The sequence below is a fragment of the Myotis daubentonii genome, chromosome 2 (assembly GCF_963259705.1).
Source record: "Myotis daubentonii chromosome 2, mMyoDau2.1, whole genome shotgun sequence".
NCBI lineage: Eukaryota > Metazoa > Chordata > Mammalia > Chiroptera > Vespertilionidae > Myotis > Myotis daubentonii.
In genome coordinates, this window is record NC_081841.1 from 47,791,114 (window position 1) to 47,808,092 (window position 16,979).

The 16,979-nt window shown below is 39.9% G+C and overlaps 1 protein-coding gene across 1 annotated transcript; it reads right to left on the minus strand.

The window, feature by feature from the left end:
• Positions 1-759: 759 nt before the first annotated feature.
• On the minus strand, positions 760-14,794 carry SLC38A2 (solute carrier family 38 member 2). The gene is given in 17 exon segments (XM_059682655.1): positions 760-3,680; positions 3,682-3,758; positions 4,731-4,828; positions 4,941-5,085; positions 5,432-5,556; positions 6,129-6,229; positions 6,336-6,415; positions 7,264-7,410; positions 7,503-7,561; positions 7,967-8,049; positions 9,428-9,509; positions 9,635-9,727; positions 9,829-9,902; positions 12,501-12,616; positions 12,767-12,848; positions 13,127-13,339; positions 14,502-14,794. Coding segments are annotated over 16 exon segments (1,590 nt in total). The 5' UTR covers positions 13,243-13,339; positions 14,502-14,794; the 3' UTR covers positions 760-3,568.
• Positions 14,795-16,979: the final 2,185 nt, after the last annotated feature.

Here is a 16,979-nt window from a genome sequence, read left to right on the forward strand (position 1 = left end):
TTCCCATGAGCATCTTAGTTGCACATGGTAGGTGTTCAAAGTTTCTCAGATGAGTAACTTTATTGCTCAAATCCTGCTTCACTTTCTACTCACAAATTTCTTCCCATTTGACCAAGGTTAATAAGGGGTTTCTTGCAGAATCCCCTTGCCTTTGGAACCACTCCCAAGCACACCTGCTGTTCTGTGGTAACCCCCTTTTTGTTCCCACTTTGGATAGCTCACTTCAGGAGCCCTAAATAGGTCTAAACTATGCTGTGTATCTTAGTAATCCTCTTCACTAAGGTACATCTACATACCCACCAGCTTGTCTATTCAGTCCTCTACAGCACTTCCTCTGCTAATTCACCAAAGTAGAACTAATCTGACTTCTTCCAGGAGTTTCAGCACCCCTTACACTGTGCATCAGGTATCACCTGGGTAGCTTTCTAGGGGGGAAAAATTCTGGGCAGCCCTCCAGACCTATGGAATCCTATTGAAGGCACTTGTTCCAGAAATCTATTCTAAAGCTCCCCAAGTGATTCTGATGCACTATTGGCCTACTTACAGCAGGTTCAAACCTGGGTCCTTGAGATGATTTTTAGTGCTTTTCTTATTCCTCCTGTCAATTGACAATCTTTAGGAACTTAAAAGCAGAACGTTTTCCCTGACCATTTTCTTCATCATTATAATAAAAAACATATGGGCCTATATGCTAGGTGCTGTCCTTACAAAATACATCAGACACTGCTGATCCCATTACCCCAAAGGAAACACTGCTACTCAGGATTAAGCATGTATTTATTTTAGTTTAGTTAAAACATACAATGTTTCATTGAAACGGTGTAGCACTCTTTGCCAACAAGTCATACTGGAATTGTTGGCCTCTAACAGTACAAGGGGGATTTTTACACTATATACATAAGATTAACACACCTATGTTCTCAAAGGTCTTTCCTTACACTAGATCACATTTGATTTCATTACACTAGATCACATTTTGATAACTACTGCATTTTGAAAATTTAGATCTTTTTAAAATTTAAATAAGAGATCTAAATTTGCACCAAGTTTTCATGAAAAAAAAAAATGGTTAACCAGTCTGTTTATTGCAAATACAATTTAAACAATATTTAAAATTTTTAGTGCTTACACAATTTATCAATTTGTTTATATTGACATCTTTGTACAGGTAATTTTGGGACAATTCTTAGATATACATAATGTGAATTCATCAAAATGCAGTTAAGAAAGTTACAGGAATATATACACTTGAACCCAAGACCCAAACCTGACCCATGGAATTATATACAACCTATTTACAAATACATATGGACAGACAATGTATGTACATAGATTATCATAAATATTGAAAAATAGGTTAGCTTTAATGGATTACTGCTGTTCTATAAATAACATTACAGTTATAACTGAAACACCCACGGAAGACAGTAATGCAAAATGAGGTGACAAGACAGTGGTTTTAATACTGAAGACTGCTTATTAATGGGAATTCACTGTTCAGGAACCTCAAGACAGACAAGATAGCTCCAAGAAAATCATGCAATGGAATTTATCCTAAGCAACTGATTTTGAACCTCAAACAGCCAAAGAAGATTGGCTGAGCCTCCCCACACTGATAGCTGTGAGGACTTCTTTCCATTCTTTCTTGGTTGATGGAGTTTTTCCTCCCAGAGGAAAGGATGTAAACCTTTACTTGGTGTTCTCTGAGAGGCCTTAGATCCAAAATCAGCAATTCTTTCAGGAATTCCAGCATAAGTACCAATTCTTGGTCTGAACTAGAGACGAGGTTCTGGATTCGAAGGGAGTACCAAAGTCCAATTAGATGAAAGCAGTGCTGTAGAATCTGCCTTCTCACTGCCTTTCTAGATGGTCCCCAATTACTTTTGTAGAAACAAACACAAATGGACCATTGGTTTCACCAAAGTAGCACTACAAGACGTCTTCCAGTTCCACAAGGGTCTTTAAGTACAGACATATCTCATCTATAAACTAGTCACATATAATACAAGAATGCGTAACAAAAACCATGTCTGCCCCATTTCTGGCCCTTGCCTAGAACTAAAAATGTTTAGTTCAAGAGAAAACCTTAACAGCCAGATGACCAATTGATGATTCCATTATTTGCTTCCCTCAACCACTAATGGAATTATGTATATTAGATTTTAGACATTATGCCTGATGAGCAAAGTACCACATTATTTAATAATATATTCACCATACACCGTAACATACAATAAATGTGCTCTTAAAAGCCAACTAGTTTTTTCAGTTCTAACTGGAATTTATATGGAAGGGTGAACATGCAGTTGTACCAACTACTTACACTCAGGTTGCACTGTTTTCCCTAGCTAACCATTTGTTGGATGTAAACAAATAATTCTGTGTTGTACAAGAATGAGATGACAATCCAGTGCAAGTAAGTTTTTTAGAAAGCTTACTGCATGAAACCCAGTGGCCTATATGAAGAGAACTTACATTATTCCAAATATCGGTGTAAACTGGATTAGACCTCTACTGTAGACAAAACATGAACATGACTAAGCCATATAGTATCAAGTAATTCACACTTCCAGTAGTAGATGAGCATTTTGAAAAGTTGTACTCTGGCTAGAATAGTTTTGGCCTTATTGCCATCAAATGCCCATTTCCCACTGCTGGAAGCAATGTTAAAAAAGGGCTGGCCCAAAAAAACCCAGAGCTGTCAATCCAACTCTGGAAACAGATGCAACTGAATAAACCCTGTTTTACCCAATTGCACTATTTGGTACCTCAAAATTAGTTATTTTACTCCCCACAGAAATATCTGCATTATCTTCCATTCTACCAGACTGAAGCCATAAATATGTCTGAATGAACTAAATTAGTTGGAAGCGGAGAAGAAAAATGATGAACAGAGTTCATCTGATTTGGTATAACAATAGGCAATCAATTATCCTTAAATGGTTAAGTTTGAATGGAAAAAAACTATGGTCCTACTCATAGTACAATTTTTCATTACATCATTTTTTCTAAAAATCATTTTGGATAAAAAACATATTTGGCTTATTATGCCTACAAAAAGGCAATTCATTTCATAATACATTTGTTTTTAAACAATGAAAATTTTTTTACGGAATTTACTGACAACTGTTTTTGGACAATGTTCAAAAAAAGCATTTTTTTAAAAGTAAAATAGTGCTTCTGAGGTCTTTAAATATTTTTGGTACAAAAAATAATAGTGTTTTTCTCAATGGTTATTTCAATACTTTGCTGTAAATTAAGAATTGTTTCTCACATCAAATGGTTCCATTAGGCACATTCAAGTAAAACCATAAAATATCCAAGTTAAACAATGACACAGCCAAACATGTGGCTTGATAAAAGTTAAGAGTTCGTCCATTCTCTGGAATGGAATAAAATTGTCACTTCCATTAACCCGAGACTCGTGGTTTTGTTGTTAATGTCCATTTCTATCATACAGAATAGTTCCTTTAAAAAACAAAAACAAAAAACAAAAAACAAAAAACAAAACAAAAAAAAAAGAGTTGACTTATTCTGCACTCAGAAGAACCAGCGAGGAATCTGCACTTCAAAAGGAAGTGAAACTGAAAACATTAGGTGAAATTTCATAGTAGTTGAGAGTTGACTCAACACTGGCATCAAACGGACTTTTGCAGTTTGAGTGGTGCCAGCTAATGGGCATTGTGCACCCAATCCAGGATAATCAACACCATGCTGCCGATCATCACCACTACACCACTGAGCAGGAAGAGCAGGGCCTGCAAGGAGCACACAGAGAACACTGATCAGCAAGCAACAAAATACATTACGTTCAACATTCCTCTTTCTACTTTTAAAAATGGGCTTGTCATTACTAAAATTACCGCAACATTTTACAGAACTACAGTTTCCCCTTGCTAAAGATATTTAAATGGTCTTAAGTAATCAAAGAGTCTTCTATAATACAAACTAACTCTCTCTGAAACCTTCCAAAATTTCACTATTAAACTTCTTTCTCTCAAATTAAACGGTAAATCATTTTCTTTGCTGAATAAACTACTTTGTAAAGTAGCATGGGCTGGATTTTTTCAAAGCAAAAATTGAGGTCACAAAAACAAACCCAAGTCATCCTAAAATGCAGCCCGAGTCCAGGCCAAGTCTTTCTAAGAGGCAGAATTTTACTTCTAATCCTACCCTTCAATTACTGCCACTATATACTTTGAGTAAACAAGATACAGTTATTGGCTTATAAACAATTCTAGTACTTTAATCAGATTAGAATGGTAGAGAATAAAAACTGAAAAGCAGTCTTTTTTCCTAAACAGACCCACCAGAATCATTTACACTTAATATATCAGACCCTCTGATAGCTTTGCTTTGAAGATGGGTTTTCTTGCTCGACTAAACACCCCATCTTTTTCTTTTATATACTCAAGGCCCATTTAAATGTGCCTGTTACACAAGAGGCAGCCCCCCAAATACTGGTTCAACAAGTGCTAAAAGCTAAGTATTTATCTCTCTAATATCTAATAACTTTCTTGCAATTAAGTTAGGCATGTATTAGATGGCAAACTGTCTTTCACCTCCTTGCCCCCAATCTTTCATCTGCGAAGCACACTGTTACAGAAACATTTACTAGAAACTTAAAAGTGAAACTATAACAAATGATAGCTAGAGACTAAAATTAAAATCGGTTGAGGAATTTGTTATTGGAAGATTGTTAGTTTCTACAGCCATAATCTCTTACTCACCCCAATCTTTTGCACAGACTTCATAGACTCTTTCTTAACTAACTTGATATAGAAGGCAGACGGAAGAATAAAAATCAACATAGCAGCTGCAGATGCACCTGTAAAAGAACATTTACCATTTCTTGAGAGTGCAATAAACCACTTACCATCCACTGCTTAAACCTTAAATTCCTCTTACTTAAATCAAGCTTGATACTTTCTAAAACTTACCAATGAAACCAAAGATATCTCTAATAGTTGGGACAAAGATGACAAGCACATTGGTAAATGCCAAGATGGATATTGTAATGAGACCATGACGCCACCATGTGAAATCTTTTGTTGGACAAAACAACTGAGTTATGGAACTCCGGATCTGCAAAAATAAACAAACAGATAAACGAATTAAAGTTTCAGCTTTAATTAGTAAAAAACCCAAATAGAAAATCTATTTAAAACAAGCAGCTATTTTAAATAAAATTGTGCCTCTTCATCTACTGCTGTTTTCTAAACATATGAAGGGATCATTTAACACCTTCAATTATGAAAAACATGCCCTGGGAGGTTTTAAAAATTTACAAAGTATTTTTAAAAACCCCCTCAAAACAACCATCAATTCCATATTGCTCTCATGGGGTTTCCCTTCTCCCAGAAGATAAAAATCGCACAAATCTTCACATTTAAACTCATTCCTGCGGAAAAGAGAGCAAGTGATTACTTACTGGGAAAATAACCACTGGAACTGTCAGGGTGACAGCCATTAACACAGCCAAACGGACAATGAGGAGAAGGATATCAGCTCCCAAGACTTTAGAGTATGTGTGAAGCAATTCGGACTCAACTTTTTCTGTGGAGAAAGACAAAAACAAAACTTTTAAGTGTGCTGTTTTCTCTGGAGACTAGGTAGAAAATCTAACTTGCGGCAGAATTTACAAAGTTATTATTATTAGCTATTCACAAAATGACTACCAACTAAGAGGCTAATAAGATTAATTTAGAATTAGGGTTAATGCAATTAAAATAACATTGAAGGAAAATTTTTCTAAATACCAAGTAGAGATTTAGCCACATGACCCCCATTAAAAACAACAGGAGCTAAACAGCTAAATCCCATGATTTGGCTTACAATTTTGTATGTGTTGTATAATTTGAAAGTGATGGGAAGAAAAAGGTAGGATGAACGTTGATATTAAGTATATCATAAAAAAATGGCATCAAATGACTAATGGTATACTTTTGAACCTGGTTTCTAAAAATTATTGATTAAATATACTATAGGAAATTCTAAGCTCTAAATTCAATTTCTTATCACAAATGAAATATACTAAAACAGGTTGAATTTTAAATAGAATTATACATATTAAAATATCAATTTCATTTCACAATGTGATTCTTTTTTAAAAAACAGACATTATTTACCAAAAAATGTCAAGTATCCAAAAAGGGCAGCAAACAGGTACATGAGAAACATAGCAAAAAATGAAATCTTGGATACATTCATCATCCTCCTACGGCTGCGGCTATATAAATTCAAAGAAACACAAAAATATTTATTAGCAGTAGTTATAGCAGTAATCACATAATTTTTCCCCAATAAATCTATATTAAAATAGGTATAGCACTCACTCTTTCAGCTCTTCATAAATGGGAAGAATAGCAGGATGACAAACAAATGAAAAAGTCAAAATTGGGACAGCATAGACGGTCTGCAAAAGATATAAAAATGTACTCAATATCCCAATGTAACAAACTCATGTCTTATCACAGTTGTGCAACTTATATTTTTATGTTCAACTGTTATAATCAAAACCTACAATAGTTTTCCTTACATAATTAAATTCCAATCTTCTCGTTTGTTCACTACGTGTGATCAGTATCCTAACTTCTGAATGTATCAATTATTAACATAATATATTTCATTTCCTAATCCATTTTTTTAAAATATATATTTTATTGATTTTTTACAGAGAGGAAGGGGGAGAGAGATAGAGAGTTAGAAACATCGATGGAAGAGAAACATCGATCAGCCGCCTCCTGCACATCTCCCACTGGGGATGTGCCCGCAACCCAGGTACATGCCCTTGACCGGAATCGAACCTGGGACCCCTCAGTCTGCAGGCCTACGCTCTATCCACTGAGCCAAACCGGTTTCAGCCCTAATCTATTTTTAAAAATATATTTTTATTGATTTCAGAGAGGCAGGGAGTGGGAGAGATAGAAACATTGATGCTGAGAGCGAATCACTGATTGGCTGCCTCCTGCATGCCCCGAATTGGGGATTGAGCCTGTACTCGGACATGTGCCCTTGGTCGGAATCAAACCGGGACCCTTTATTCTGCAGGGCCAAACCAGCTAGGGCTCATTTCTTAATCTACTTTAAGACACAAACCAATGCTTTCTTCTCAGTCCTCAATAATAAGCTAATCATGTTTTCTAAAGAGCAGCTCTTACCCCTCTTCCTTTACCTTGGGAGTTATTTTTAAATTTCCAGTAGTTTCCCCCCTTTTCTTCCCTAAAATCTTCCTTTCAGAAAGTGAAGATTATATTTAGTTACCTGTGAGTTGAAGAAAAAATAATGTGGTTTGCAAGTATCATCAGTCGTGTTAAAAGCCATATAAGGTACTGAAGCTGTTGGCTCTATGAAGGTGCTGTTTACTGCATCTTCAAAAGGACAAGCAATCTCAAATTTCTTGCAAATCACCTGAAAATAAATTATTTTTCATTTGTTAAACTGAATGATGTGACAGGGCTTATAAAAAATAAAATCTCTAGCTTTAAAGAAATTATACCTACCACGATCAGAAAGAACAGCATACACAACAAGGAAAGGCCACTGGTATATCCCAAATATCCTGGCGGGGGGAGATAAATGTTAATTTAATGAAGTAAGTTTAGGGCAAATATATTTTCTCTATTAAATAAAATAACTCAATTCTGCTTGGAAGACTTCAATATGGCTACAATATTAAGTTTCTAATTCTTACATACTAAGCTACAGAATTAGTTAAAAATAGTTGATAATTAAAATAAAAACTTTCTATTATTTACAAAGTACACGATATTATAAAATGTCAACACCATATTTTAGTGCCTTGGTAGTGATCCTGCTAGGATTTTGAAAGAACTAAAGAGGTTTGTAAGCTGCAACTCCTAAAAATATGTTTTTAGAGCTTTTTAGATCTCAATGTCTATTAAAAGAAAGCCAATTAGCTAGTGAGAGGATCATTTCAAGTCTCTTTAGAGATGGGTTTGCTCACCTAAATTTTTCAGCAGTGATAAAGGAAGAATGAGCAGCAACGACACCAGTAGAACCAAATAGTCACCGTTCAGATACCACAGTCTGAATTAAAGAAAAGAAAAACAAGGTCAAAACCAGTCACAGATATTCTCAGAATAATATACACATCTTCTCACAAGACTCATTTTATATATATACTATAAAAACATACACAAAAAAGATAGGTTTGGAAGTATCACTTATTCAAAAAGCCTATAAACAGGAGTAAATCTCTAACTTTGGTGCTAGATGAATGTTCACTCAGGTTAGGAATGGGGTATGAAACAGTGTAACTTTTGTCCCACTGTTTGCTCTGGGAAGTCTGCCAGTTGATTCATAACATAAAACACTTCTTAAATGCTTGCTACTAATATAGGGAACAAAGAGGCACTGTTAAGCCAGTAATCTTATCTTTGAGCATTTTTAGAAAAACTGTACACCAAACTTTGTCATGGCTTTGGCTTGTAATTTTTAATGCTAGAAACAAGGAAATTTTAAAATAAGCTACTTTCAGAAATTTGTTAGCAAATGTACATATGAAATACTTCAACAAAGAAATTTTTTCACACATAGACAAAATACATAGGCAAAAACAAAACAAAACAGAAAAAAACAACCCCCAAACCAGGACTTATTCCAGGTTGTCAAGAGAATATTTTAATACCTTGACCCACCTTAAATCCAAAATTAGTCAAAGGATCCCTTCTGAAGTTAAGAGAAAATACTACCCAGGAGTTCTAAGAGTTCTAGCAATATTTTTCCTTCATCAACTATACCCTCTCTTTTAAATCATTATTTCAAATTCTAATTGCCCTGTGAATTCTGTTCAACTCACTTCAGCAACCAAGATCCAACAGAAACTAGTATCTATAGATCAGGTTACCAAAATAAATTTCTAAAGCATGGAGGTAACCACAACACCTCTGGATTTTGAGCTAGAGGGCTGCATATAAGCGGGGAAGTACCATTATCTCCTCCATGTTTACTTTAGATAAAAACCTGTTAGTAGCCTGGGATGAATAACTTTGCTGGAAGGATAAAATGTCTACATCACGGTCATACATTTCTGATATTACAAATTTCACACAGATTAAGTTTTAAGAATTTCTAATTTACAAAAAGCAAATAGGAATCGGTTTTTAACATAATTCAAAGTTGTAGTCCTAACGTAGGTTGGGGTGTTACTCAGCTATAATTTCTAAAGAGTAAATATAAAGGGAAAAGTGTAGAAAGCCTGTTTTTACATGTAGGTTAGAACTTAGTTATCCAGAGTTACAGGACCAGCTACCACCTTTGGCCTTTCATTCTCCCAAGTTCTCAGTTTTAACAATAACATTTACAGTAATTTACTGATAATCATTCTGTACCCAACTCTGATAAAATGTATCTAACTGTTTTAGACTAGAATTGTTTCTTATGAGTAACCTTACTTAGCACCTACCCAGTTGTATCTTCAATGTTCATTAATGCCTTGATCACCAAAGGTAACTCATATTTCACTATGAAGAGGTAGCTTGACATAGCTGGAGGGAAAGAAATTATACCATTACAAGTGCAAAATGTGGCACGTGACACCAAAAGTAACGTGTCACCACTCTGCTACACAAAGCAAAAAGTCTACCCAGATCACCTTTCAAAAAATTCTCACCTCCGATATTTTGCATTGTAATCGATCCAGAGGCTGCAAGCTTTCCAACCATTCCAAATGCCTTGTGTCCCAACTGTTCATATGATAAAGACCCTATAATTGGAAGAACGCAGTAGCGTGAAGCAAGTATTTTATACGGGGAGCAAGATCATACAGGCATAATTGTTTCAGAAACACCAAGCATGCTACCATACCTCCTTCATTGGCAGTCTTCAACAGGAGATGAACAGAATACAGGGAAAATATTGACACAAATGTCAAGAGAATTCTGATGAGAGAAAGAAAAGGTACGAGGTTATAAACAAGCATAGCTCTATTCAAAGACAATTCTTCAGTGTTGGTATTGGAACATTAAATATGGAACTTGTCCTAATAGTTCCTGTGCTAGATAGCATGTCCTCAAGAATGACACTCTACTGGCTCGAGTATCAACATATTCTTTTACCTAGCCCTAAAAAAACTTACATCATATCTCAGGAAATAAAATAGGCTCTACAGTATTAGTAAGAGTTTACCCATTGAACCAAACATGCAGGGAGTTACGGAAAGCCAAGCTTTAAAGTGGTGGAGTTATGAGACTTATAATTTGATTCTGACACCGTTAGCTGCATACTTGCCACTTGTCTGCACTTTAATAGTTCATGTTTACCTGTAAAATGGTGATAATACCTGCCAGGAAACCCAGCCTACAAGAGTACTTTTGAGATCCAACTGAGATAGCATAAATCAGAAAAGCAACTAATGTGACAATATATATTTCATCCTATGGTGTGGAATACAGGCCCAGCATTGTCACAAAGTCAAACAATGCCTGTGCTATTTAGAACAAGTAGACTTACTAGTCCAACTGTCTAGGCAATAGCCTCCCTGGAAAAGGGCAGGAGAAAAAAGAACTGGGACTAAGGTTTCCTAATGTTTCCCTTCAGGGCACAGGTTCTCTCTCAGTCCAGCTTTATTTTCCTCCCCCAGGGCAAGCCAAGAAAAATATAAATTTCTTTTTAGTAGAAGGAACAACAAATCAAAATCAGGGAAACTCTTATAGAAAACTCTAAACTCTGCAAACAAGAAGACAGTCAAATGTTTTTGATTCTGTAAGAGCAAACCGAATACAGTACCATATAAGGTCTGGCAAAGAAACCGATGTCTGTTAGTTAAACATAGGTGGTGACATCAAACTGCTCTTCTAATGCCAAATGTTTTATGGGGTCTAAATCTGAGGTGGGAAAGGACAATCATCAGCCTAACCTCTAAGTAGACAAAGTTGTTGATTTAATCAAAAACGATTTTCAAAGTATGCTGACAAATCCAGTCCTCCTTTCCTTACGCTGAAATGACAACGAGGGATGCATGGACTTCAGAAGCTTTGAGGTTCTCTTTCAACCTCAAGATTGATTCTACTGGATAAGGTGAGCTACAGAGTAAAATACTGATGGATTAAAAACTACTTTAGCATTCCTGATACTATTTAACCATAATCATCAAACAGAGACCCTATTAAAATATAAGTAATTTCCAAAGTACATGGCTAATATATCAGAATTGCGGTTTTACCTATGAAACTGAGATGCCATGTAAAATACTGCACTAGAACCCCACTTAAGAACTGCTTCCAGTTTTTACAGTAAGAGTTAGGAAGGCTTTCAAATACTTAATAATGATGCCACTCAATTCTCCCACTAAAAACTTTGGAACTCCAGGGGCCATTCTATGTAAATTTCTGGTCCTTCACTTTAGTAAGAGGTCTCAAAAGCCTCCTGTTAATGAAGGAAGCTTAATTCTGGCTTCTAAAGCTCAAACTGTGCTTAACTTCAGCATGGAATTTCACCAAAAAGCAGAGCTTTGCAAAGGTCTGCTTTTCTTTTCATGAACATTTTACTCTGCTGGGAACATAACCTGAAGAGAAGACACCAGTCAGCTAACAAAATGTCTGTCACAAAGGGACAATTCCATGTTTCTTCATCTGTACAACAAAATCGATCATACATCTTCCACAGAAATTGACTTAGCCAGAAGCCCAAATGTACTTAAACTTAATACCTATGACATAAACATTATTGAAAATGTATGCTGAGTTTTACTGTATTTTTTTGTTTTGTGCTTTTCCCTCTGGAACTAAGGTCCATACTTTCTGCTACATTCTCCAAGGGTCAGTGACCCCACAATGGTTAAGAACCACTGCTCTAAAATCTTCTATAGCTCCCAAACTCTACTCTAGGTATACATGCTAGAAAGCACAGGAGTAACTAATTCTAACTTGACAACCAAGAAAAAAATACCATTTAGAAGCAGGTACTTATTAAAACATTAATTTTTTGCTACGGCATATGGCAATCAGATCTAGAATAAATATTAAAAAAACGCATATGGGTTGCTTTTCAGTTGCTTTATGAATCCCTTTTCTTAAAACAAACATATTTCAGGTTAGCAAATACTACTACATCTTATATATACTTTAAATTTCTTGTTTTCCTTAAACATTCAGGGGCCACAGGTCCTTGGGGAGTCTATGCCAATTTACCAAACTGATTTGGAAGTACTGTGCTTATTAATATTTTTTTGCTTCAGATTTTTGCCAAATAAAATTTCTAACCACCCTGGATTTATCAATAGTTCCTTTAAAATATTGTCTTAACTATTCCCATTAACTTAAATACTTGACTTAATTATCAGTTTTAATTGTGGTCCTATTTTTCCCTAATTGGCTTTCTTGATATCATGCAATTATATACCAGAATAAACTATTTTTTTGTTTCTCGTATTTTAAATTTTAAGCAAATGATTTTCAAGTTAGTTTCTGGGGCCAAAACGCGTTGTATCATCATATTAACTGCCCTGCATGGCAGACTCACTACTTACACATACTTACATAAACAGAGCAATTCCAGTATTAGCCATGGCATAAGAAAGCCCAAGGATTCCACTGCCCACAATCGCATTGCTCAGATTAAATACTGACATTCCAAAGGAAGTAGTACCTGGATGCTACATAGAGGGAAAACGATAACCAAACATATAACAATAATTAAATGGAGAAAACCAGCTTTGGGCAAGTTAGATTTGAAATCTAAAAGTAAAACTATTCTTTCACTCCATAAAGCCAGACACACAAATTATTTATTATTTTTAACTTACAAAGTCTGTTTCATACTTCTTTTTCCCCAAATTCGATTCAAGTAAAAAGTTCTGGTTTTCAGGATCCACATCTACATAATGGCTGCAGAAAAGAAAACAACAACAAAAAAAAAACACAAAAAGAGAAAAACATCTTAAGTTGGATCGAAATAGACAATGGAACGCTTTAACACAAAACAGCCCTTTAGTTGTCACACACCTTCATGTAAATGCTTAAGTTTTAAGTAGGGGTCGACTTTCACGCCAGTCATTGCAATAAGACAACCGGAGACTCTTTCAGAGATCGTTCTCCAAGTGCTACAGGAATTTAAGAAACAGAAGCAAAAGCCGCCTTTAAAGAAAGGACGGAACTTCTCCCACCTTTTCAGAGCGGCTTGCTTGGTGGGGTAGGAGTAGTTGAAGTCGCTGTTGGAACTGTAACTGCTGCTGTCCTCATCCGGGGAAATACTGAACCTTCCCACTTCGGCTTTCTTCATGCTGGGCACCGGGCGGAATCAGATGCTGCGAGTAACACTGGGCTCCTTTTGTCCTTCGAGTGCGCCGCCCCGCGCGTCCGCCCGCCTGCCTGCCTGCCTGCGGGCGAAGGTAGAGGCGGCGCGTCAGGACCCGCAGCGCCCGCCCAGCCCGCGTCACGTGACGCCGCCGGGCGGCGCAGCTCGGCTGATTCAGCCCCCGCCAGGCGAGTGGAAAAGTACCAGCCTCGCGCGCGCGGGGCGGGGGCGCGCCGAGGGGCGGAAAAGTACCGACGGCGAGCCGCGGAGAACAAAGATGGTCCCGCCGCGGCGCCGCGCCCGCCGAGGCCCCGCGCCCTTCGGACCCCGAAGCCCCACGGCAGATTGTAGTATTTCAGCCTTTCCGCGATCCCTAGTCTGCGGGAGGGGTGCGGGGAGGTCTGTGGCTGCACTCCCCAGCCTCTCCGGTCGTGCACAGGCACGCAGGGCGCACAGCCCACCCAGGCATTGGCTAGGTGTGCATGCCGCCCAGGCGCACAGAGAGCTCCCCGCTCCCAGCATTTGAAACAGCAGTGCCGCGGAACCCGTCCTTTCGTGCCCTGGGCCTCCCGAGGGGAGTGGGGGGGTGGGGAAATGCCCCTGCGGCCGTTAGCCCACTGAGGGGGCGGAAAGGGCAGACGGGAGTGTCCGTCGAGCAGGGAAGAGTGACCGTCCCCGGGAGCGCGGCGGGTTTGTTTACACCGCACGCCCGTGCCCTCGAGCACTCCCGTCCACTGGCATGTGGCTGGCGAGCGCTGGCGAGCGCTAGCGCCGCCGGCCCCTCCTATGCCCGGAATGGCAACTGATGCAATATCGATCGCCGATTGTCAAACGTCCGCGGCCCGTTTTCCCCAACCGCGGCCTCTGCTACACTAAAAACCCAAACCCACCTCCGTGCCCCCGAATGCCAGACACCCTGGACTTCATTATTTTTATTCATGCAAACCAGTCACAAGACTTGCCGCAGCGGAGACGCGGGCCTGGCTGGCTCCCCTCCCCCTAACGGGAGAATGCGGTTCCGCTCCGGGCGGGCACGAGGCCCCCGCGCCGCGCACCCCTCCCCTGTCCGAAGGTGGGCGGCGACCCCCCGCTAGTGGGCCGGGGGATAAGGCCGGCCCCGCCAACCGCAATCGCCTTTGGGGGGTGGGGAAACGACCCCCGCAGCTGCCTTCCCGCCGCGGCCCCTCCCCCACTCCCGCCGGGGCCTCGCTCGCGCCCTATGCAGACCCCCCGCGCGCTGTTACCTCGGTGGTCTCCGCTCCCGAATCCCGGAATATCACGCGAACTCCTTCGGTGGGTTTTTCTCAAACAAAAATCGTAAACAAAACAAAACAAAAAATCGCCCCCCCCAACAATAAGCAGGAAAAATAATTTTTAATAAAAAAGGGAAATGGCAAGTTGCCCCCCAATCGTGCGGCGTCCGCCGTCTCAGGGGAAAGGCGCGAGTGTGCGGGAACGCGTGGTCGGGCAGCGGGGGGTGGTGCGGGGCGAGACGCTCCGGGGCAGCGACGTATGGAGACTCCGGAGTGGCACCGGGAGCGGCGGGTTATAGCGGCCACCCCGAGGACGCGTCAGTGGGCGGGGCGGGCCGGGCTCGGGTGCTTCTTTGTGTATCAACATCACCTGGCCCCGCCCCCGGCCCGCAGAGCCCGCCCACTCGCGCCCCGCTAGCCCGCGGGCGCCCCCCAAGCTCCGGAATGCCAGACCTTCTCTCTCTAGGTCCCCGCTCAGCCTGGGAAGATCCCTTCCACCCCACGGTTCCCTGTTCCGTTCTGCCCGGATTGGTGGCCAACATATGCGGTTGTCTTTAAGGAATCTTCTCCAAATTCCCCTCGGTCCGTGTTACCAGAAGTTTGCTTTCTACTCAAGGCATTTGGGGGGACGCATTCCGCGCACCCAACCCTTTCCTGCTTGTTGTTTTTATGATTTACATGGGGTATCTTTTCCTTGCAAACTTGGGCTGACGCCGGCAGCAACGTGGTCTCCATGGTCGGTTTCTGTTCTTTCTTCTTCATCTGGACCTGCTTTCACTCTTTAGCACTATCCCGATTAGTTGGGGTAGCAACTCCGTTTAGGGATATCCTTTATGTATGAACATGGAAAACCCTACAAGGGGAAAAGCTACATCCTGAACAGCAAGCCCGATCCCTAGACAGGGGGCCCCGGTTGGGCGGGGCGGGGGGACGGCTATTCTAAAGAGGTGGTAGGAGTCCCCAGTTTTTACTTCGCACATTTCACTCATTCCACCCTCCCCACCCCCACCCCAATTTGAGTACCTCTCGCCCTCCGCGCCTTTCTTTCCCTGTATTTACAAAGGCGTTGCCTCCGTTGGGATGCGGTCTGAGACTTCGAGCCTGATCCTTCCGTTCCAGTCATGACGTGTTTTGTTGAGCCAGGCAACTCCGCTGTGGAATGCTCGGTGCTGTCAGAAACGCAGGATCTGTCCTTTGCTGGAAATAAAAGGCCTCATGAGATATAAATGTTTGTTGAATGAATTTAATAAACGAGTTTGACCTACTGCTCTTTTCCTTTTGGGGACGTGGGAGAGGATTGGGCAGGGCATGGAGGAAACGGTTGGGTGTGATGACAATTTTTGCTTTCAATGCCAAGAGCCGGAGGTGTTGAACTGTCTTTTGTAATGGTTGTTTGATTCATGCTTTCAAAGGCCAAGCTGGGGCATATCTAATTCAAGTGGCTTCCAACTGAGGCCTGATGTGCTTGGGGTTTTGCTGTTATGCTTTGGGCTAGAAAGCATGGAAAACAGTGCTCCTACCCACTTTTTGCGAAAGTGTACCACCAAAGGCTTGTTGGTAAGAAGTGTTATGATTTTGCTTTATGTTCAAACTAATGTTTTAGAAGAGCAGCATTTTTCAAACTGCAAAACAGGACCGGGCGGTAGATAGTGATGAATTCAGTGGATTGCCATGAGTTTTTTATTCTTTAATGCATAGAATTAAAAATAATCAGTATGCCATATATGGTGATGCTAATTACTATTCTGTAAAACTTTAATTTGATCATGCATACATATGTATGTATTCTGAGTTATGACATAAAATGTATTTCTCACTATGGGTTGGTATCAAAGAATTTTGAAAGCTACTAAGAGCAAACCTATCCTAAGGCAGAAAAATAATCACAAATACTAGTGTCAACTCCGAATTTTCAGGACTGCATTGTCAAGGTAGATGGTCAGAGGTTTTTATGGGGCAGGTAGTTATCTTCTGTAGAATTATTTGACTGTTACCACCTGAGAAAATAGAGTGGTTTTGTTTCCCGAGGCCTATAACGAGTCCAGTGGACCTTCCCAACTTGTTAAACAGCTGATCTTTAAGACAATTCTCAAAATTATATTTATCCAACGTCTCAATGTCCCTGAATTGTGTTTAAAGACTAAATTTGCTTCCCTCTACCCTCCATTTCCATCCAAATAGTTTTGTTCTCAGGTTGGCTTTCATGGCTTTCTTTGATCGGGCCCTAGACTATATTTCTACCTTTATCCTTATTCCTCGTGGTCTCCAGCTTTTAAGATAGCTCCTAAGGAATCCCACCCACCTCCTAGTATTCATGCACATTTCGAATCCCCTCTCCTTGAATAAAGATTGAACCTAGTGAGATTCTATTAAGCGTAAGTGATGGCATGTCACGTCTAGGATTAGGTTACAAAAAGACTCTGGCTTGCATCTTGCTCCCTCTTGCCCTCCCTCATTTGCTTTGAGGGA